General features: G+C 37.2%; 2 protein-coding genes across 2 annotated transcripts; one reads left to right on the top strand and one right to left on the bottom strand.

Annotated features, from left to right (window-relative positions):
• Window positions 1-338: 338 nt before the first annotated feature.
• On the bottom strand, window positions 339-2,285 carry LOC120296017 (probable carbohydrate esterase At4g34215). The gene is made up of 2 exons (XM_039317663.1): window positions 2,199-2,285; window positions 339-536 (listed from the first exon to the last, which is right to left on the bottom strand). Exons 1-2 carry the CDS (start codon window positions 2,283-2,285, stop codon window positions 339-341), a joined length of 285 nt encoding a protein of 94 aa, XP_039173597.1.
• A 1,326-nt stretch (window positions 2,286-3,611) lies between these two features.
• LOC104455296 (disease resistance protein At4g27190) lies at window positions 3,612-7,269 on the top strand. Its single transcript, XM_039317662.1, has 2 exons — window positions 3,612-7,157; window positions 7,261-7,269. The coding sequence occupies exons 1-2, from the start codon at window positions 3,612-3,614 to the stop codon at window positions 7,267-7,269; spliced, it is 3,555 nt and encodes a 1,184-aa protein (XP_039173596.1).
• The last annotated feature ends 14,701 nt before the right edge of the window (window positions 7,270-21,970 follow it).

Below are 21,970 nucleotides of genomic sequence, written 5' to 3'. Positions count from 1 at the left end.
ATTTGCTTTCTTTAGCCGAAAGGCCATTTCATTCTCCCATCGGTTTCATCATCTTTTTTTTTTCCCTTTTAATAATTGTAAATGAGAGGAGCGGGTCAAGAATAAAATAAGAACTAACCCCGTAAATTCAAAAAAAATAAATGAGAACCACTAGGAATTTATAATACTCAATTGTGTGGCGAATCAAACCCTGGTCGCGGCCACCTTCAAAGGACGGGAGGACGAAACTTTGAAATTTACTCTCGCACCACGAGACGTAACTACAAAATCGATGCCCCTCGAGTCTTGCGCGACGAAGCAAGTCCTTGCACGAAAGAGGAGAGAGCACGAGGGGGGCCCTACGGTGCGAAATGCCAGAGGCATGTGTCGGCCATCATGTGGCCAAGGCAAACTTGGGCATGAATGGTGAGGTGAAGGCGGTCGTCCTTGAGCAGCAGCCCTTTCGCATCGACGCACACGACGTTGGGGAGCTTGATTCTGAGCCGCGCCCGTCTCTCTATATCCATGTGCCTCCTATCTCCCGACGTGATTGCAACCTGTACATCATCCGATTTCGCGCAATAGTTATTACATTCGTCTGATTGAAAGAACTTATGATTACATTCATATTTAATTTCTTAGATGAAAATATAGATTCTCTACATAAATTTAATGAGAATTTGACAAACCCACTGGGCAAATTTGGATTGACATGCTCAATTAAGGTCGATAGCCATTTACAAATTGGTTGAAGTTTCTCCTTATTTTGAGAGAAAATGCTTACCAATTTTAGAGGAATGAAACATTCCTTAAATGTTACGAGACTAGACCTTAAGGAGAGTTCTTTCAAAACACATGGGATTATGGAGACACTTGTCTAATCTCAAACTATTGACTTTGGCCAATAGGCCCCAACAAATAATCAATTCAAATGTCTAGTCTAGCACGTGATCACTCAGGCCTAACTCCAACAATCAACAATCGAATCTTAATTTTGGACTTGAACAAAACATCAACTTAAATAATTGGGATATGGATGCCAGCTCCAATAAAGGTGTCACGAAAAAGCATCTTGCACATGCACATATGGTCTTATGTTGTATTATTGTCTCGTAAAAGCATCTTACTTTTGCCTATGTATTATGCACAAAAGCCTATGATGCCCTCGGCCTTTTCTATGTAAGGCTAACTTTGATGAGAAGTTGGAATAAGAGTTGCTCTCTCCCTCAACTAATCGCATTAGAGAATCATGATTATCTTGTTAGTTCAATAAGAAGAGATACACTACATGGATAAGAAAGTGTCTAATTTTCGAGTGCCTTATAGTATACATTAATGACATCTAAAGATTAAAAAGGCGACCCTATGAAAAGTCGAGAGAGGATTTTGTTTGTGGGATAGCATATTCATCTTAGATAATCATCAGTTACCACACTCCCCTTGTTAGATAATATATGACCATTACTCATATCCGTTAATCATGTAAATCTCATCGTCATGGTCACATGATTACAGTTCAAATAAATTTGAGATTTGAATAATTTACCTTCTTTCCCCCAACATAATAGAATCAAGAAGACCACTCTTTTTTTTTTTTTCTTTTTTCCACTTGGCAATGTTCCCACTCGTTTTCTTGCTTACCGAGGGTCCCACTGTGCATAATCATGAGCCAAAGAACTACCATCAGAAAGTCAAAAAATTACAAGCACGACATCGATAAAAACGAGAACCATGTCGGAAAGATTGAGATTTATGACATGTTTAGCTGCAGTAATGTCTATTCTATTACAAATTTATTGCAGACTGATTGCCTATCAAAGTGCTTTTCGCACTAACAATTATTATAACCTCATTTTTATGTCCCCGTCTTTTTCTTCCCACTCAATCTACTAAGAAAAATTTATTCATTATTAAATTTATTTATATTGTTCAAGTGAGAACACCAATTGCAAATTTATATGAATTAATCATATATATAATTAATAAGTAAAATATTACATAATACTTAAATAACTGGTATGATTGTTACTAAGTTTCTTGATGGTGCGCAAATTCTTTATTGTATTAAAAATTATTGATACGATAATAATTAGAAAAATATTAGTTAATCGCGAAAATTATTTCAATCACATATTTATATCGTTTAATTTAAATGGAAACTAAAGACATGAACAGACCTAGATGGTGGGAAGGGAGAGCGGGCTGAGATTGTCGCGCACGTTCTTGATGAGTGCTTCCATGTAGCCCCGGTACGACAACAGTGCCTTAATCTCCACGCCGCCGCCGTCCCTCACCCTCCTCACCATGCTCTCGTATAAGTGCTCCTACTCCCAATCTCGTATCGTCATTTCCTATCGCCATTGCCCCACCGCACATAGCACTAGCATGAACAAACCATAACTCTTCTGTATGTCTTATATCAATAATGGATGGTTTAGATTTTTCTCACTTCAAAAACTAACTCAAAGGATATGACTTCTTCTTATACTTATAAACTGACTACCGATACTTTTTATAATCGACGTGAAACAATCTCAATATTAATGTTGGCGTGGAGAGGCTCCTGGGCCTCCTCCCATCGGAGGGAGGGTGATGCTGATGCGGAGGACCGGGTGGTCAGGGCAACACTGCAGGGGACGACCCCGTCCTAGTCGTGGTGGCGAGTGACGCTGCTGCGGCTGGCCATGTTACTCTAGCCAAAGAGGATGATTATGTGCTTGGTGGGCGGCAGCGACGGCTTTGGGGTTTCCGCCGAGGCAGAGGCGGTGGCGCCCATGGAGGGGGATTTGTTGTATAATTGGAAGGAGGAGGAGAAAGCTTTTTTATTTTTAATTTTGTTTTTATTTGTTATTAACCCCAAAATTTTATTTTATTTCGTTTTTATTTAATTTTTACTCCCAGAATAAAGAAAGGAAAAGCTTCTTTATTTTGGGGGAATGCCTGGAGCATTCTGGTACACGTGGGACGGTGCGCGTGGGCTGATCTGACCGTCCGTATGTCTGAGCTTCTCTGTTTCTTTAGTACGAAGCTTCACGTGAAAGAGCCTGGTCACGCAGTGAAAAAGAAGGGTAAAAAGCATTTGCTATTTTTCGAGACCCGACAGAGAAGTCGCTACAAGCCAAAGGTGGAGTCTTGTAATGTGTAAAGTGGACGACAACTTTGAAAGCCACGACGATTAGTGCGTGGGCCCAGTCAAAGTTTTCTTTTGTTTACTCCTCTAACCCCACACATAATAAAAAGGCGTCCTTTAATGTTCTTTGTTTAATATTCTCGAGTAATTTCGCAATGATTTAAATTGCGCCATCCCGAATAATTTCCCCATTAATATATTACAACGTTTTCCTCCAGCACAGGGAAAAATGAGATGGTCTTAAGGACTTTTCTTGGACGACACTCGGACACCTCTCTCATTTCCATCTCGCTCTCTCTCTCTCTCTGTGATTTTGGGTGCCGGATTTTGTCCTGCAGCTGTTTAATGGGTTCATCATATTGATCTTTCCTCTTCTTCAGTCATTTCGTTTCTGGGTTCCATCCTTCACAGCCCTATTCACCATATACAAATTCTTAACTTACATTCCTCCACGGAAAAGGACAAGAGAAAGCCAGAAAGATAGAAGTCAAAGGAGGGGCAAATGGCGGGGGCTTTTGCTGCATCTGTGGCTTGCAATTTACTCTCCAAAGTGGCAGAGTGCCTGGTGGCTCCAGTCGGCCGTCAATGCGGCTACGTGATATTCTACTACAGCTACTTTCGCGAACTTCAGGATGAACTTGAGAGGCTGGATTACTTGAGGCAAAGGGTGCAGCGTTCCATTGATGAAGCTCGAAACAACATGAAGCCGATCAGAGCTATTGTCGAGAGATGGGCAACGAACGTGGAGACCGTTGCCAGCAAGGCGCGCGAGATGCTGGAAGACGAAGGAAGAAACAAGAAAACTTGCGTCTACGGGTGGCTTCCCAACCCAAAGGCGCGATATCGTCTCAGCAGAGAGGCGAGCAGGACGGTCAAGGACATCCAGGCACTCATTGCACGGGGTCAATTCGAGAAGGTTGACCTCGACGATCCGCCGGGGCTTGTTGGCGGTGCTCCGCCGGGGCTTGTTGGCGGTCCTCCCGATGTGTATTCGTTTGCCGGTGATGGGGGCGACACTATCACCGATTCACGAGCTTCCATCTTTCAAGACATAATGAAAGCTCTGAATGATGAGAAGCTAAAAGTGATTGGGGTCTACGGGCCTGGTGGCGTGGGGAAGACTACGCTGTTAATGGAAGTAGAGAAAAAACTCAGGGAAGAGGGGAGACCGTTCGGCAAGATCGTCAACGCAGAAGTATTGCAGACTCCAGACTTAAATAATATCCAAGACCAGATTGCTGACTACTTGAGTCTGAATCTGACGGACATGCAAAGCCATCAGGGAAGAAGAGATCTTCTGTTTCAGAGATTACAGAGGGATCCGAGTGAGAAGGTTCTCATAATATTAGACGATCTGTGGGATGGACTTGATCTGAGAGCGGTCGGAATTCCTTCAGGAGACGAGAGAACGGGATGCCAGGTGTTGCTCACGTCGAGATTTAAAGATGTGCTGGAGCAAAAGATGTTGGCCGATCGGATATTTCGTCTTGAAGGTTTAACGGCTGATGAAGCTTTTGGGCTTTTTGAAAAGATTGTCGGCGACAGGCTCAGAGACCAGGAATTGAAAGAAATAGCAGCTAAAGTGGTCCCGAAGCTCGCAGGATTGCCTCTTTTGATTACCTCTGTCGCAAGAACTTTGAAATATAGCGATGTATCCACGTGGAGAAACGCTTTGATAAAAATAGATGATCCAAATATGGAAACCATAGTAAGGTTGAGTTACGATCATTTGGAGAGTGAGGAGACCAAGTCCTTATTCTTGCTCTGCAGTCTTATCGGCGGGACCATTCAAGTCAAAACTCTGCTGGAACTAGGCCTGGGTTTGGGCTTATTTGAGGCATTCGATAATACGATAGAAAGTTCAAGGAATAGATTGAATACTATGCTCGATAGCCTTCGTTCTACCTCTTTGTTGCAGGATGATGGCGATGACGAGGAAAATGTGACCGTGAATGATCTTTATAGCGAGGTGGTTGTCTCAACATCATTAAGAGGTCAGAATTCCTTAATGACGAACAACAATTATGGTTCATGGCCAAAGGAAAAGCTTGATAAATGTTGGGCAATATATCTGGCTAATGTTGGTAGTGATATGCTTGCTAAACTGATGTGGTGCGAGTTTCCCGAATTGAAAATACTCATGTTGTCTCAATCAAAGGACTGGCTCGGGAGCCCTGCACACCAGTATGATGTGAAAGATTTTTGTAGACTAGATTTCACATACATGAAGGAACTCCAAGTCCTATATCTTCGGAACATGCATATCACCACTTTACCTTCCTCAATCGAAATCCTTAGGAAACTCCAATCATTACATTTAGAGTCTTGTGATATGGAGGATGTGGCAATTCTTGGCAAGCTCAAAGCATTGAAGATTCTCAGCTTTGCGGGGTCTGCAATTTGTAGGTTGCCTAAAGATATTGGGGAATTGACGCATTTGAGATCATTGAATCTAAGCAATTGCAACATGCTTCAAATAATTGAGCCCAGTGTCCTAAAAGGCTTAATTAACTTGGAAGAGTTGCATATGAAGGGAAGCTTTGATCAATGGATGGGCAAATATGAAATATCACCAGAATTGTGTAATGTGAGGCTTACTGAGTTGAAGAGCTTGAAAAAGATAGCCTCTCTAGAAATATGGATTCGTGATCCCACCACACTCTTGGAGGATGATGACTTGCCATTTGAGAACTTGTACAAATTTTGGATCAGCATAGGAAATGTTGAAGGGAGGGAATTTGAAGGTTTAAGAACCATGAAGCTCAAATTGGAAGAGTGCGGTGATATTCTTTTAAGAGAATGGGTTCAAAAAACTCTACATAAGACTCAATACTTGTATTTGGACGGGTTGAGAGAGTCCAAGAACAATGCTGATGAGTTGTGCACCCAAGGATCGGGACAACTGAAGCATCTTGACATTACCCTTCTCGATCAAAAGAGGGAGCTCGAAGTCCTATGTCTTCGCTCCATGCATATCACCACTTTATCCTTCTTGATTGAAACCACAAAACTTCAAAAGTTATACTTAGACAATTGCATTGTGGAGGATGTGGCAAGTCTTGGCAAGCTCAAAGCATTGCAGACTCTCAGCTTTGTAGGGTCTGCAATTTATAGGTTGCCTAAAGAAATTGGGGAATTGACAAATCTAAGATCATTGAATCTAAGCAACTGCAACATGCTTCAAATAATCGAGCCTGGTGTCCTAAAAGGCTTAATCAACTTGAAAGAGTTGCATATGAAGGGAAGCTTTGATCGATGGATGGGCAAAGATGAAATATCATCGGAATTGTGTAATGCAAGGCTTATTGAGTTGAAAAGTTTGACAAAGATAGCCTCTCTAGAAATATCGATCTATGATCCTACCATACTCTTGGAGGATGATGACTTGCCATTTGAGAACTTGATCAGATTTTGGATCAACGTAGGAAATGTTGAAGGGAGGACATTTGAAGGTTTGAGAACTATGAAGCTCAAATTGGAAGGGTGCGATAATATTCTTTCAAGAGAATGGGTTCAGAAAACTCTACATAAGACTCAACACTTGCATTTGGAGGGGTTGAGAGAGTCTAAGAAGAATGCTCACGAGTTGTGCATCAAAGGATTTGGACAACTGAAGCATCTCGACATTATTAATAGCCCCTCAATCAAGTACATTGCCAATTCATCCAAAGGCCTTCCTCTTGCTACTTTCCCGATTTTAGAGTCTTTATTCCTTGAAAATCTTATTAATATGGAGGAGATATGCCAAGGCCCTATTGCACTAGAGTGCTTCAACAAATTAAAAGCTATGAGTGTCAAAAAGTGTGACCAATTGAAAAATCTGTGGTTTCTTTCGGAGGCACAAAAATTTGTACAACTAGAAGAGATTCAAGTAAGTGAATGTGAGTCAATGCCGGCCATTATCCCAGATGAAGCAGCAGAAGTAGAAGTTCATGCCAATGAGATAGTCGAGCTGCCTAATACAAGTAGTCTAAAATTGGGCAAGTTACCAAATATGACAAGCTTTTGCACCAAAGCTGAAGTCACATCAGAGGGTGCTCCAATTCAGGTAACTTTTTCATTTTCTCCCTCTATCAGTCTGTCTTATTGCGAGTATATAAGTTTCTTTTATTCTAAATTTTGTAAACGCTACCTAGATCATACTATTATAGGGGGTTTAAGATAAGATGATATTAGTATTCATTGAAAGTTACTGCATATTGCATTGAACTTTGATTCTTTGTATTTGATGCGCTTTGATTCGAATCCCACCAATTTTCGATGAAATGACGATGAAGTATTGTTACACCAGCAATAATGTAAAAGATAAAAAATGAAGAGAAATATACAGAGAGAGATGAAAGTTGGAGGACAACTAAACCTCATCTGTCATGCGCCAACTTTACCATTGTCGAGGAAATGACACGGTCATGCTCTTTATTTGAAGGACGCAGCCTAGTATGCAAACCAATATAAACTTGTTTTAAAAATATCTAGCCATTTATATATCTGATGAAACAGCTAGCTATTTATAGAATTAGAATTTAATAATCCACCAAAAAACTATACATCTCTAAACTAATAACTAAACCCAACAATATCATCTTACACTTATGTATCTAAACTTATATTCATAATCTGACCATCACATGTTTCCCATTGATAATGCTCACATCCTACTTGCCACTAGCTAAAGAATATGAATATTTTTGGAGTGAATGATGTGAGCAGCCATAACTCAGTGAGTTGCACAAATCAGGAAGCATCGATACTCTCCGACAACTTTTGTGTGGTGTTAGATATTTGGACACATGTCTGACACTTTTTGACACTCGAACATTTTCATGTGTCAAAAAATCTGACATTTAGTCAACTTTCCCGACATTTTTTAACACTCGAGTTAAAATTTCGACATGTGAAGTCAATTTTAAAAATTTTCAATAAATAAGGGGTCAAAATGTATATACGTAAAAAAAAAAAAAAAAAACAATAATAAAAATAATGAATGGGGAAATAAGAAAAATTTAGTCTTTTATTCTCTTCCAATTTTTACTTCTCGTGATACGCAATTCAACCACCAAGTTTTTCTTCTCTTCTCTTCTCTTCTGACACGTCTGACACACAAGTTCAGAATAGAAATTGTTTATTTTTTCCTCTAAGTTTTATGAATTGTTGGAATGAAGTTGAATTTGTCATTAAAAAATTGAATGCTATTAATAAATGGTTGACTAATGTTTTTAGTGTAAATTCATTATGGATCAGATTTTTTTTTGAGAAACAATGTATTGGTGTGTTGTCTCGTATCATGTCATATATCGCATGTCAGTATAGGTGCTACTTAGGCATTTGCCATACATATTGCAAAGCAAGACCAAAAACTCATTTATCCAAATCCAATACATAATATACATAAAAATCCAAATATGACTTATATCACTTTAACGCAGCTTTATACATATAAAAAATTATTAATCCAATTAATAATACCAAAGCAAATGTCAATGGTCCATTCTATTTACTAATCTAGTACTAAATATCAAACTAACGTTATGGTTAACACCTCTAGACAAGGCTTACCAAGATTTCCTCTGGCCACGTCTTTCACCTATATTAGCTAGTGGTTTGGCCTAACTAGGATATCCATAATCAAATATGATGCATAACCAACCCCTCAACGGGTTCTAAATATATTGACAATGAGCATAAACCACTTACTCATTTTGCATTAACCGACGGATTCTATCCAAAATTCATCATATAAATCAAGTTCACTAACTAGAACATATAATTAGTTAAAATGGATTAATAATTTATAACTACTTTTCAAAGTTAGGCCACTAGTGAAAATTCATTCTTCCACCACATCATATAGGTCGTTGGGATTAGGACAAATTGTTAATTTTTTTCATAGCTATGATTTGACACATAATTCTTATGAGCAGGATTAGGTGTATTAATAATTATTATTTTTTGAACATTTTCTTACTTGCCACTCTACTCTTATGATTGTGGATGAATAGCATTACTCAAATTCAATATCCTTTGTCATTGGCAATTCTTGTTCACGCGCAATAATCGGATTTTAAACTGTGTCATTGGAAAACACAATATTTTGTTAATTTTGTTAATTTATGTTATAAGCTTATGAGCATTGATTTCTTGTCAATTTGTGTCAACTTCAGATTTGCCATATCGTGATGTACAATCATGTTAATTCATGTCAGAAATTGTCAACCCCGTCACTCCCAATTTTTTCTATAATATTTTATTAGGTCTCCCAGGCGAGCGTGAGTGCTTTTATTTACTTTGAAACTCAAAGGATTGATGAATTTCGTGGTATACTGAAGTGGGGTTACACGAATGATGAAAAAAGAACATGACCCTTTTGTTCATATGATAGAGATGTTTGTTACGTCGTAAGGCAGATTATACACATCTCAAGTATTCTATTCTTTAATCAACACTCTTGGAGTCATTTTAAATAATCAAAATATCCTTAAAAAGAGCAAAAAAAAAAAAAAAAAAAATGGATAGTTTTATCACAACATCAATCCTTTTAAAAAGAACAAAATCAGAAATTTAATGACATTGTAATAGTAAAAGGGTGATGACTCGGTTCCCGATTCATTTAGGTGGAGAGTTGGTACGTGAGTTCTTTTTTTTCCTTGTATATTATATATATGTACGTATCTTTTTTAATATTAGAGGTGATATCTTTAAGGCAAACTTTGTTTTCAAATATCCTTCCTCTATGTTGGAGAAAAATCTCATTATTGTTCTTTATGTCAATTTCAACACTAAAATTAAAAAGCTTGATTTTTTATTTGACCATTCAACAATAATTCTTCAAATACAATATGTCCATGGATATGTCCCACCGAAATTACCAAGAGTTGGAAGTGATGATTTGCCATTTCAAATAAACTTGAAAAATAATGATAATTAAATGGTACTCTCGACGCTCGAATCTCATGAAATAAGTATGTATAACATCTTATAATTAATTATTTACTTTAACTAAATACGGAAAATATATGCATTAACATCTAATTAGACATCAATATACATAATTTCGTTAGAGATTGAGTTTTTTTGCTAGAAACAAAGTGTTTAATAAATCATTGACTGGCTCAATAACGAAGATACTCTCTTACAGTAGTATTCTGGCAGTTCAACGAACGATAAGTCATCGTACTTTAATTTAAAAGTGAAAATGAAACATGACCCACAAAATCAATGATTTTTTTTTTCTAGAATTAAGGCAAGGCTATTGGGAAAATTATCCAAAAAGTCATAAATCTATTGCATGATGGCTACTTTAGTTTAAATATTTCGAATGTGTCAATTTAGTCATAAACATTTTGACAATTTATCAATTTAGTCTTAAACTTTTTGATAATTTATCAATTTAGTCATAAACGTATTATTTAGACATTTGCCCAAGATGACTATATTAGCAATTGTCAAAAGACTTAAGACCTAAATTGATATGATTGAAAGGTTTAAGATTAAATTGGATTTTGTACAATATATTTAGGACATTTTGAACAATTTTTCCCGAAGGCTAATTCCATTAGCGGTAAGACTACGGACACAGCTTTCATTACGAACTTGACTGAATTGTCCTCAACTGTCGTCCCACGTTCTTCTGTTAAAAAGAAAATTCTTTTTCCTTTCAATTATCAATGAAAATTCATCCTCTTTTCCAATGTTACGTTTCTTCCCTTTTTTTCCTCTTTCCAAAGCATTATGAACAGGTAATACAACTGCTAAAGGGGATCTCTAAAAGCTCCCCGATTATTACAAGAACCTTGAAATTCTCAACAATATGATATGCACAGTGTGGTCATTGCAAGCCCGTACTCAGGAAAGTTACTGAAAAAACTAGAGAGGAAAGGGAGCAGTTAGGTTCAAGAGCACCCAAAAGAAGAAGAAGAAGAAAACTAATGTTGGGAATGAAGGGCCTTTGAGTTGCTCAATTAGACCTCATGTATATTTTTGTCTGATGGAAAAATACTCCTGCTCTCAGATGAATCATACCTCAAAGTCCCAATTCTCTCTTAATTGCACCGACAAGGGGAGTCTGAGCCCTATCCATTAGCAAACTGGGAAAGGTCTCTAGGGTTCGGGGCTTTAGAAATCACGCTTTTTAGTTTTTACATTAATTGCTTGACCATTTTTATGAAACCCTTGTTTAAAGAAATAAAGTACATTTCGCAAGTCAGTCATCTTATTCGAGTCATCTGACTTCTCCAGATGACAGTGGAAGGACGTCTCAATGAGAAATGGAAGAGAGCAATTTAATATATTATTTGAATTATTTGGGCAAAAATTTGAGGTTGAAAGTATTGTTGTGTTCACTTTATTACATAGAGGGATAAGCCCAGCTCCACTTGCCAAGCCATTTCTGGCCTCAACAATTCTACTAGAAGGATAGACTGGAGAAAGATTTCTTATCTTTTTCAGTGGGAATTTCGGGAAACCTTTTGTTGTTCTATGAAATCCCCGAGGAAACTACAAACGAGGAGTACCATGGAGATTTCTATACTTTTTTTTTTTTTTTTTGTGCAACTTAATAATTTATTCTCTAGCAAGTGATCGCTTGACTGTCTTCTGCCGTTGTAGAGTGCTGCGCTTGCACCACGATCTAGTAACCGCCGATAAAAGTTAGCATGCACCACAATTCTGCGACTTATCTATCTTGAGCAACCATATGGAAAAATGAATGAAATTATGTTATAATTAACATCATCTCTAGTTCTTAGTGATAATTTAGGGTATACGATGGACTTTTTTTAAGCCTTTGAGGTGTGATTATATCTAATAGTGAATGACCCAAGTCGATAATCTAGAAAAAAGAAACTCAGAAGGTGATTTGACTCACTGGAAATGTTCACATAATTCTTCTAACATAAACTAATTTAATAAGTTCTTGAACATCAGTCAAGCCAACATGCCCTTTTTACTTGCTTGAAGACGCAGAAGTTATTGTGGAGCCATATTCTTTCTTTTTTGATTACAGGTTGTGTTTCCTTTTCGACATCTGAAGACCCTAGACGTATCACATTGTGATGAGTTATCAAATATGTTCACACCGACAATAGTTCGAAATTTGGTGGAACTCACAGAATTGAAGATAAGTAATTGCAAAATGTTGACAGAAGTCATCAGCAATGAGGGATGTGAAGAGGGGCCTGTAGTGACTTTCAAACAATTGAAATATATTGAGCTCACAGATTTGAAAGGGTTGACATGTTTTAGCCTAGGTAAATATACTTTGATGTTCCCTCTCTTGGAAAATGTCGTTTTGACTGGATGTCTCAACATGAAGTTGTTCTCTGAGGCACCAATAAGGGCACCAAAGCTAAAGAGAGAGCAATTCCCAACAGGAATATGGTTTTGGAACGGAAACAACACAGGCACCATGCAAAATATGCCTATAGAAATGGTATGCATCAAATTCTGTGCAATTAGATGGTTTTGATTACCAGCAGACTAATTGTTTTTTGCTAACTAGAAGCATATACTTAACGATCCATTTTTTTGACAGGCTACGGTTGATGGAGTAGAGTTTATGCATTTGTCTAGGTTCTCTGAGCTGATGGAAAAATGGCACAGCGAACTTTTTCCCATCAAGTCATCGTGGCAACTAAAATCATTGGTGGTGGATGACTGTCCATCATTTCGTAACATGATTCCGTCCAGATTGATGCTTGTTTTAGACAAAATTAACACTTTGCAAGTGCAAGATTGTGAGCAGCTAGAAGAAATATTTGATCTTGAAGGGCTAGAGGCTAAGAAAAGAACTTGGGTGTTGCCTCAACTATGGTGTTTGAACTTGATCAATTTACCAAAGTTGAGGCAACTTTCGAACAAAGATCTTCAAGGAACGCTTCGCTTCAGTTCTCTAAGTTATCTAACCTTTTATAAATGCAGCAACTTAAGACATGCTCTCACTCCATTGATGGCTCGATGCCTTCCCACTCTTCAATGGATGGAAATAAAGGAGTGTCGTCAAATGAAAGGAGTGATCGAAGAAGAAGGGAAGGGAACTAAAGTGGAGAATATTATATTTCCAATACTTCGTTGGATGGAGCTGGAACACTTGCCCAATTTGACTGGTTTCCCCTCAGGCGAGAAGTATATGTTGGAATGCCCCATGTTACAAGAACTTACCATTGCCCACTGCCCCAAAATAATAACCTTCAATTGGCAATCATTGATGAAGATTGGCCAACGCATTTCTTCACATTTCACTCCACAGGTGAGTCTTTTTTTCATATGGAGGTAATGCTTTCATTTCTTCTTATTCCGATGCCTTTGACAAACACATAGATCTAGTAGAAAAATGACAAAATGATAGTTTTCCCTGAACTCTAACGCCAAAAGTGTAATGGTCAGAATCCACGTAGCTTCTGCTGCGTACTCTTATTTGAAGACCTTGATCTTTTATCTCTCCAATCTACACTATACTGCAATCAACATTGGCGATTTAGCCTCAATACGGAGGTAGCAAATCGCTGACTGAACAAGTAATCCGCTACCTCTTCTAGGGATCAGAAATTCTAATAACTAGTAAGTAACTTCTTTGTACGGATTTATGTACATAACCTTTTAAATCTAGTAAAAAGATTTTAAAAAAATTAATCCTCAATAAATGTAATTATAATCTGCACATCTCCATTTGATTTTAGATGTGTTATTTTTGTGTCAGCTCAAAAAATCATATCATGTGTAGTAATTTGAATTGATAAGCTAGCTTCTTAGCAACATTATCGCAATAACCAGATAAAAACATTTACATTTTACAATTGAACCATAAAGTACTAAACATAGAATAGCATCTAAAAGTGGCAGGACATTTTCCGTATTGCCACTTCATATTTTCTCGCATAGAAAGAAACTTGCCTCATCTTATTGAGCATGGAGTATCTCCCTAGCATATCAAAAGGAACGCCTCCAAAGACTAATAAAAGGGGGGAAGAACATTGACGGAACAACGTACCCAGGATAATCGACCTAAAAAGAAGAAAAGGTACCCAGGATAAGAAGTTGTAATTCTAAATACAACCTGCAAACTCACTTCAAAATACCATTTGATTGAATTTGGGAGAGGTCACCGACAAAGTATATAAGAAAAGAATATACTGATACACACCATATTCTAATTTTGTTGTAAAACAAACGTCAATTTCGAATTTATTTTGATTGAATTAAGTGAACACATGCTAATATCTTTACCAAATTTGTGTAAATATACATCACTTTGTTAAAATGGCAATTAACACATACCAACTAATCAAGTCAGTCTTTTTTTTCCCTCTCTTTTGGCCTATTCTCTTATAAATTTTGTATAGGTTTCAGTTATCGCTTTCTTTTTCCACGGAGGAAAATGCTTGTGTTATTTTCTTATAATGCTTTTGCCCAGTTCTTTTATCACCTTTTGTGAGTAGGATGTTTTATCATAATGACTATCCACACATTTGTTTGCTCTTTAATCGTAAGAGTCCGCAACAATTGTCCATTTACTTTTGGTATCATTTATTTGCTGGACATGAGTTGTCAACTAATAATAGGCATCCCTCACGTTCTGTCACCAACAGTGAAAGCATCGACCAACCCGTTCTTGCTTGTGTCACCAACAAGCTCTAGAATTGTCATGATTTGTCAGAACTAGGGAAGTTTGGAAGTTACTATTTTTGAGGTCATAACTCGATGTAATCAAATTCATTGTCATATTACTTAATGTGATAGGTACTATTACCTCCGGTTAGGTCGATGGTTCTCTCTGACATGGACAACTCAAGAAAAACACGGGTTGATGGAAGTCAACATTTATGGAAAGTGGAGGATTTTGAGAAACTTCGAGTAGAATTTGAAGGAATTGCCCTTCCTACTATTACATGATATGCAGAGTTTTGAAGATCAAGACCTTCTGCCCAACTTACCATTCTTGAAGGAATTGCTAATGACTCACCGTGCTAAGCAAAACATGTTGTCCTTTGTGGCATTTATTACCAAGTGGGTCAAGAGACGATCAATAGCACCTTTCAGATCAAGAAGCATACTCTTTATTTAAGACTGCATAGTTACAATTGCTCATTTAATTGTTACTTTGTCCTTTAACACACTTACTAAGCTCAGGTCCAATGCATGGTCATGTCATACTGTAATACCATAGAAAACATTATCTCTTGCCTATAAGTTTGTCGACAACATATGATATTTCTAATAACTTTAAGCATACTTTCCTTTGTGGACATCCATAAGGTATTCCTATTTTCCTTTCTTATTTTTCATGACTCTCCTCTGTCCAATTGTTTCTTTTGAGGAAAAGTTCAAATACGAGCCTAAAGTGGAGTTACTTTCTTAAGGAGAGCATAAAGTGAATATTATTTCAAATGAAGACTTGGAAATGACTAAATCAATTTCAATTAAGGGCATAAACTCGTAGGTTGGAAAATATTCATTGGTCGCAAGCACTTGATTTTCCAGCTACTAGAGTTGGGGCATTGTGTCCAAAATAAAATCTAAATAAAGATTGAAACAGAAAAACTAAAAGAAATAAAAAATGGTCGGGGCGTGCGTCCGTCATTCCCATTGTGCCGTTGAGTGCCGTCGACCCCCGCCGGGATATGAAGTTGCAGATGAAGCTGCAGATAAAGTTGGGCGTCTTCTTCTTCCTCGACCCACCACACACAGGGACATTTCTCTGAGACAACTCCCAAATCTAAGTTCGAGATCCCCGCCATTGATCGGAAATCTTTGGTTTTCGATTGTTCTTGGTCTCTCAGTGTTTATTCATCCTGTTCATCTTTATTCCCGATTGATGGTGAGGGCTGTTGGTGCAGCGAAGAGGACAACCGTGAACAAAGAAGAAGATGAGAAAAAAAAAAAATAACAAAAAAAAAAAAATATATATATATATATATATATATATATATATATATATATATATATATATATATATCTAATGCTCCCAACCTTGTCACCTGAAAAAAGGTCAGCGAGCATTTGGCCGGCCGGCGATATCAAACCTTGATTTGAGACTAACTTTTAGTCATATCTTTATTCGAAATAATGTTCATTTTGGATCTCTTTTCAGAAAAAATGAATTAACTTTGGGTTTTTATTCGAAATTTTCCTTTTTCTTTTGCTTGGTCGAGGAAGTGATCTAATATCTCCATGTGTGATCCCTTGATTTACTTCTTTCTTTCTTTTTTCGTAATAGATTGCAAAAAAACAGCAAGATAATGCCAATGGATGGATCGTTGGGAGGTAAGGATTTGATGGGCTCGTTTCCTTTTTTATTTTCATTTCCTTCTATAACCTCTCTCATTCGGCCAAGATTTCTGATTCATTACCAAACCGTGTACCACCGGATGATCATCCGAGATTTTCTGCCCATGATGCCTTTTGTTTTGCAAAAACTTCCTCAAAGACGTAAGCTTATATTCTCATCCAAAAGCTTTGCCGTGAACATGTCCAGAGAGTCATGCGTCCATAACTGAAGTCTGACCATAAACTTTTTCCTCTATTTTTCAGTGATTGTCAAGTGAGGACTTTAATGGGCTTGGACGAATTTTGTACTCCCGTGGGCTTTGTCCAAACAATTTAATTCAGCTCAGAACCCTCTAAGTTTTAACCCATTACCAGTCCAGTTATCTTGTAATTTATGTGGGCTTCATTATAAAATGCTCATAATATGTAAATGCCAATTAATAATATTTTTATTTTGGGGTTGATGTCAACTCTTAATTTTTTATGCAATAAATGACTAAACGGGCTTTCAAAAGTTAGGTGACAATAGCTGCGAAGAATGTGAAGAAGCGATTGGGATTCAGGACAACAGTCACCTTCTTTGAGTTAACTACTCTTTAGACTTTATATTTTGGTGAAAAGCACGCGGAATTCCCATCCTTGCAATTCTTCAGTAGAGTATGCTGTGGAATAGAGCCGGACCAGGACTTTGGTGACAGGGAAAGCTCAAAAAACTCCCAAAGTGAGTGGGATTAAAGACTAAGCTATTATTATTATTATTATTATTATTATTATTATTATTATTATTATTATTATTATTATTACCAAAAAAGAAACTACGTTTTATTAATTTTAGCCACAAAATTTCTTTTCCTATGAGATTAATGTTTATTTAAGTATTTGTTTTTACATTGATACTTCATTCATTTCATGGAAAATAACTTCCCTGGAAAACGTTTTCCGGATTATCGACGTTTATTTAACAAAAAATGAACTAGTAAAAAAAAATTATGTTATTGAAAAACACCATCAAAAATGAGGAAATTGTTTTCCAATTTTCAAAAGCAAAATTTTTTTTTCATAATTTCTTCCACCTCACTTTCTTTCACCAAATTAATTTTCATTTTATTTTTATATTTTATTTTTCTTTCTCTTTACTTTTTTTCCTTTTCTTCTTCTTCCTTGGTCTTGACCGGTCACTGGCCGCCGCTGCCATGGTTGATGACCAGCCAATGAAGAAGAAGAAGAAGAAAAAAGAAAAGAAAAGAAAAAAAAAAAAAGAAAGAAAAGGAAAAAGAATAAAAATCATTAAAAAATCATTTTAAAAATATATAATAAAAAAATTATTAAAAGGGGTGCATGGAGGAAAAAAATTTCAATATTGAACAGCTGGAAATATTTTCTAATTCATTTTCAGGTTTCAGCTGAATAGTGAAAAATATAGTTATTTTCCTGCAAAATATTTTTCATAAATGCCATATTTTTCCATGAAACGAACAAAGCCTAAGAATGTAGAGTTACAAGTGGTAGGAGTAAGAGAGCGGAGTTTCAAAGTTCTATAGTTTTGTGAGGTCCAAAATTGGAAAATTTTATGTATCAAAAGAATTTTAAAGTCACTCATAATTTTCCAATCTTAGTTTGTAAAATGATAGGAAAAATTTAAAATAAAATCACGAAGTAGAGCCGTTTTATAAAGAAAAAAAGGGTATCTAATGAATCTTATATCAAATAAGAGCTTCAAAAGATTTAAGTTAGTCTCAAATAAGAGCCTATGCTCGTCGACTGGTCAAATTTTTGCTGACATGATTTTTCCTAGAGTAGGGGCAATTCTGTCTAAAGTTTGCAATAGGATAGAATTGGTAAAATCCAAAGATGAGCTGTATATGGTTTAAATAAAGAAACAAAGTGGATGAACAGGACAACGTCTTCATCCTCTGCAATGGTGCATGGAGATGTTTTATATAGGGATGAGAGATTTTTTAACTTCCTTCGTTAATCAATATCTTATAATATCTGTTTTTAGTATAGAAATCGAATGTCTCGGCTCCACGTGGAATGTATACCTCTTTAACCAGAATTTTTATTATGTCCATGATCGCTAGAAAAACAGCTTCCATTGTAGCACTAAAATATTTACATGTGCATATGATTATTTGATTATATCAGATTATTTAAATTCTCGATTGTATCTGTAATTATATTTTACCAATGATTAAAGCTATTTTTGTTTTGGGTGATCGACCAAATCAATAGAATAGTGAGCAAATTTTGCATCTAAAAGAGGCAGAGCTTTTCCGTAAAATTACACCCTGTGAAACTGAAGAGTGCTTAAGCCGTGAAAATTTTGTATTGAGATTTTGTGTATTTTTTTTGTGAGATTGAGAGATTGTTTCTCGAACAACTATGAGAGCTAAATAATCTATGACTTATTAAGTGTAATGACTAATGTGATGGTGGAATCTCGGTTATTCATAATCAACTATACAAATTTGGTACTAAGAATATATATAGTGGCGCACACAATTACGTGATGCGTTCAAGCTTTTTTGGCTATTCCTTACTAGTTTATGTACAGGTGGGAGCTGTTTAGAAAATTTATTATTTATATAAGTGTACTTGAATAAAAGATAATCTTACCACCGGCCGTGGTGGCTCGCTCGGTAGGCTTCGTGATCCTTTGCGAGAGAGGTGAGGAGTTCGAAACCCTGCAAAAGGCTGGTGACTTACCGACCACAAAGAAAAATGTGGCATGGGGTGGTGGTTTCCCCATGTTGCCCCCGGGTTCTTCCCACCTTTGGGGGGTCATCGAAACACCCCTATGGGTTTATGTACAGGTGCTTACGGAGTTTCTGGTGGAGGTGCTAGATCATCAAAAATAAAATAAAAATAAAAAAAAAGATAATCTTTACTCTTCTTTTTTTTTTTTTCCAGTTTTGAGTTTCGTCTTTTTTCTGTACAATTGATTGTACCCTATATAAGTTGTCGATTTTAACTTGTGGGTGCTGAATATTTTCATCCATTAGGAATAATCGTCAATTAAGAAAAAGATATGTAAAAGAAAATCGGCTCCATTTCCAGAAAAGAAAGGAAAAAAGGTGCAAAAACAATCTAATATATAAAAAAAGGTACATTTACACTTCATTCGTCTCATTAATGAGATGTAATTAGTCATTTTGTATAGAACCATTAAAGTAAGGTTCTAAGAAATGGATAAGTATTATGATTAGTAAACTTAATAAAGAGAAAATGGAAAGACATCTTCCATCAACCTTCAGTTTTTTTTTTTTTCCAATGGTGTCATTTATGCAGCTAAAAAACTATGTATATTCACAAGATCGATAGATAGGTGTCTCTTAGATATCAATGGAATGGTTGCAATTCTTTGGCACATGATAATGCTCATCAGCTGCGGCAATTCCTCTATTCCACATACATAATAATCGGAGATATGCAAGTTTATACTCTTGGGAGTGGTCCTAAGTGAATGCGCAAATTTGGTGATTCGATTCAGGTTTTGACCGAGTAACCCCTTAAAGTTAAAAGATAGGGGCCACTTCGTTTTCTAGAAAGAAAAATGACTTAATTTAAAGTGAAAATAATTTATATAAAAGAACTCTTCATTTTCTAAATGGTAACTCTTGGCCGCACTTATCTCAATCTATATTCGAAGTTGATTTTGCTGCTAATGTTTTAAACGTGTGAATTGAGCCCTTCTTTTTTTTTTTTTTTTTTTTGGGAAGGTTTGGAGGTTATATCTACACTAGAAATTATTGCTTATTTGAAATTCGGGAGAATTACCAAAAAAGTCTTAAACCTATTGTAATTGTGCAAATTCAGTCATAAACTTTTTTTTTTACCAATTTAGTCCCAAACCTTTTACAATTGTGTCAATTCAATCCATCCAATCCAAAATTGACCGGTTGGTGCTAATGTGAATGCCGGTCAGGACAGCTGGCCGACGAACACTAATGTGGCAATTTTTAATATTTTTCGAATTTTTTAAATATTTTTTTGAATTTTTGAATTCTTTTTTTCCATCTTCTCCTTCCTTTGGTCGATTGGCATTGTCACCGGTTAGAGGCAAGGGCCAGTGAGGCTGCCCTCACCGACCATTGGCGAGGCTCACTCCCGCCTGGCCACTGGCGAAGGTGAGCCTCACCCATCGACGGCGAGGCCACCGTCTACAACCTCTGCGAGAAAAAATCCATGTCGGCTCCCTTCACTCACCTCCACCGATGTGCACAATGACGATCTATAGCTCCTTGTGGTCCCTCCTCGCTGGAAGCCCTAGCAAGTCACGGCCCTTCCTCATTGCCACCACCGTCGCCTCCTCCTCCCTGGCCTCCGCCGCCAACTCCCACTATGCGGTCCTGTCGCCATTCATACCGCTCTTCGTCAACCCCTTCCTCCACTCCAGCTTCCCTAACTGGTTCCTCTCCTCGCTCTCGAAATGGATGATCGTGTGGCCCCCGTGGGGCCTGCTCTTCTTGTCCTTGCCATTGTGGAAGCTCTCGTAGTCCGCCACGCCGGTCCATCTCTAGGGTGGCAGCGGTGCTGTCCTGTGGCCAGTCAAGGCCTTGAATTTGAGGCTCAATTTGCTCCCACGGTGGCGGGGGGGGCCTCGCCGAGGCTAGTAGGGCCTTGCCAGATCTAGTAGGGCCTTGCCCAACCAAGGCGAGGGTCGGCCTTGCCGGTGGTCAGCGAGGCTGCCGTCATTAGATCTGGCGAGGTCGAGCCTTGCCGTCCCTAGATGAGGGGCCTCGCCAGATTTGGCGATGGTGGCCTCACCGTCGCTGGGCGAGGCTCGCCTTTGCTAGTGGCCGAGGGGGCGAGCCTCATCGGCCAAAGGAAGGAGAAGATGGAAAAAAAAAGTTAAAAATTTTAAAAAAAAAATGTAATTTTTTTTTAAAAATATTTTTCAAAAAAAAATATTAAAGTTTGCCACATGAGCGTTTGCCGCCCAGCTATCCTTGGCCGGTGTCCACGTTAGTGTCGATTGGCCAATTTTGGCCGGATGGACTGAATTGACACAATTATAAAATGTTTAGGACTAAATTTGTAAAAAAAAAAAAAAAAAAAAAGTTAGGACTGAATTGACACAATTGCAATAGGTTTATGACTTTTTTGGTAATTCTCCCTTTGAAATTCCAACCTTAATCTCACAAGAAATATGTTTGTTAATGTAAAAAAATAAATAAATTAGATATTGGGACTGATAAACTAGTTTCATCAAAGTTTAGATTCAAATGACGAGGCATGATTAATTACAATATAACATCAGGAGTTCTGGGTTAGGGGCTAGGAAGAAATTTTATTTGATGGTTGAGGCATAATTAACTTAAACATTAAGAAGAATAAGGAAATTGAATGCGACTATCAGGGATCTATCTCAATTGCATTTTGTCAAATTGGGCATTTTCTGTGTTGTTGCTCCGAACGCCAAGATAACTTGGATTTAATTTTGATTGTACCGATGACGACCTTTTCTTCTTTTGCCATGTAAATGCTTATTCTAAAGAAGCGATGTTCGTAAAAAATAATTTGTAGAAATAAAGCCTGAACACTAAGAATTCACGTGTTCGGTTGGAGAACCAATAAGATGGTTCCACAGTTCCACTATAA

The sequence above is a fragment of the Eucalyptus grandis genome, chromosome 7 (assembly GCF_016545825.1).
Source record: "Eucalyptus grandis isolate ANBG69807.140 chromosome 7, ASM1654582v1, whole genome shotgun sequence".
In the NCBI taxonomy this organism is placed as follows: Eukaryota; Viridiplantae; Streptophyta; class Magnoliopsida; order Myrtales; family Myrtaceae; genus Eucalyptus; species Eucalyptus grandis.
Note: the sequence above shows the minus strand (reverse complement) of the source record. Positions and strands in the feature narration are given on the sequence as shown.

Bases quoted from the DNA above. Each gene is read 5' to 3' on its own strand.
- LOC120296017 (XM_039317663.1), bottom strand. From the start codon at position 2,285: ATGGTGAGGAGGGTGAGGGACGGCGGCGGCGTGGAGATTAAGGCACTG. The intron at 537-2,198 runs GTGCGCGACAAT...GATGATGTACAG, and splicing joins TGGAAGCACTCATCAAGAAC to GTTGCAATCACGTCGGGAGA.
- LOC104455296 (XM_039317662.1), top strand. From the start codon at position 3,612: ATGGCGGGGGCTTTTGCTGCATCTGTGGCTTGCAATTTACTCTCCAAA.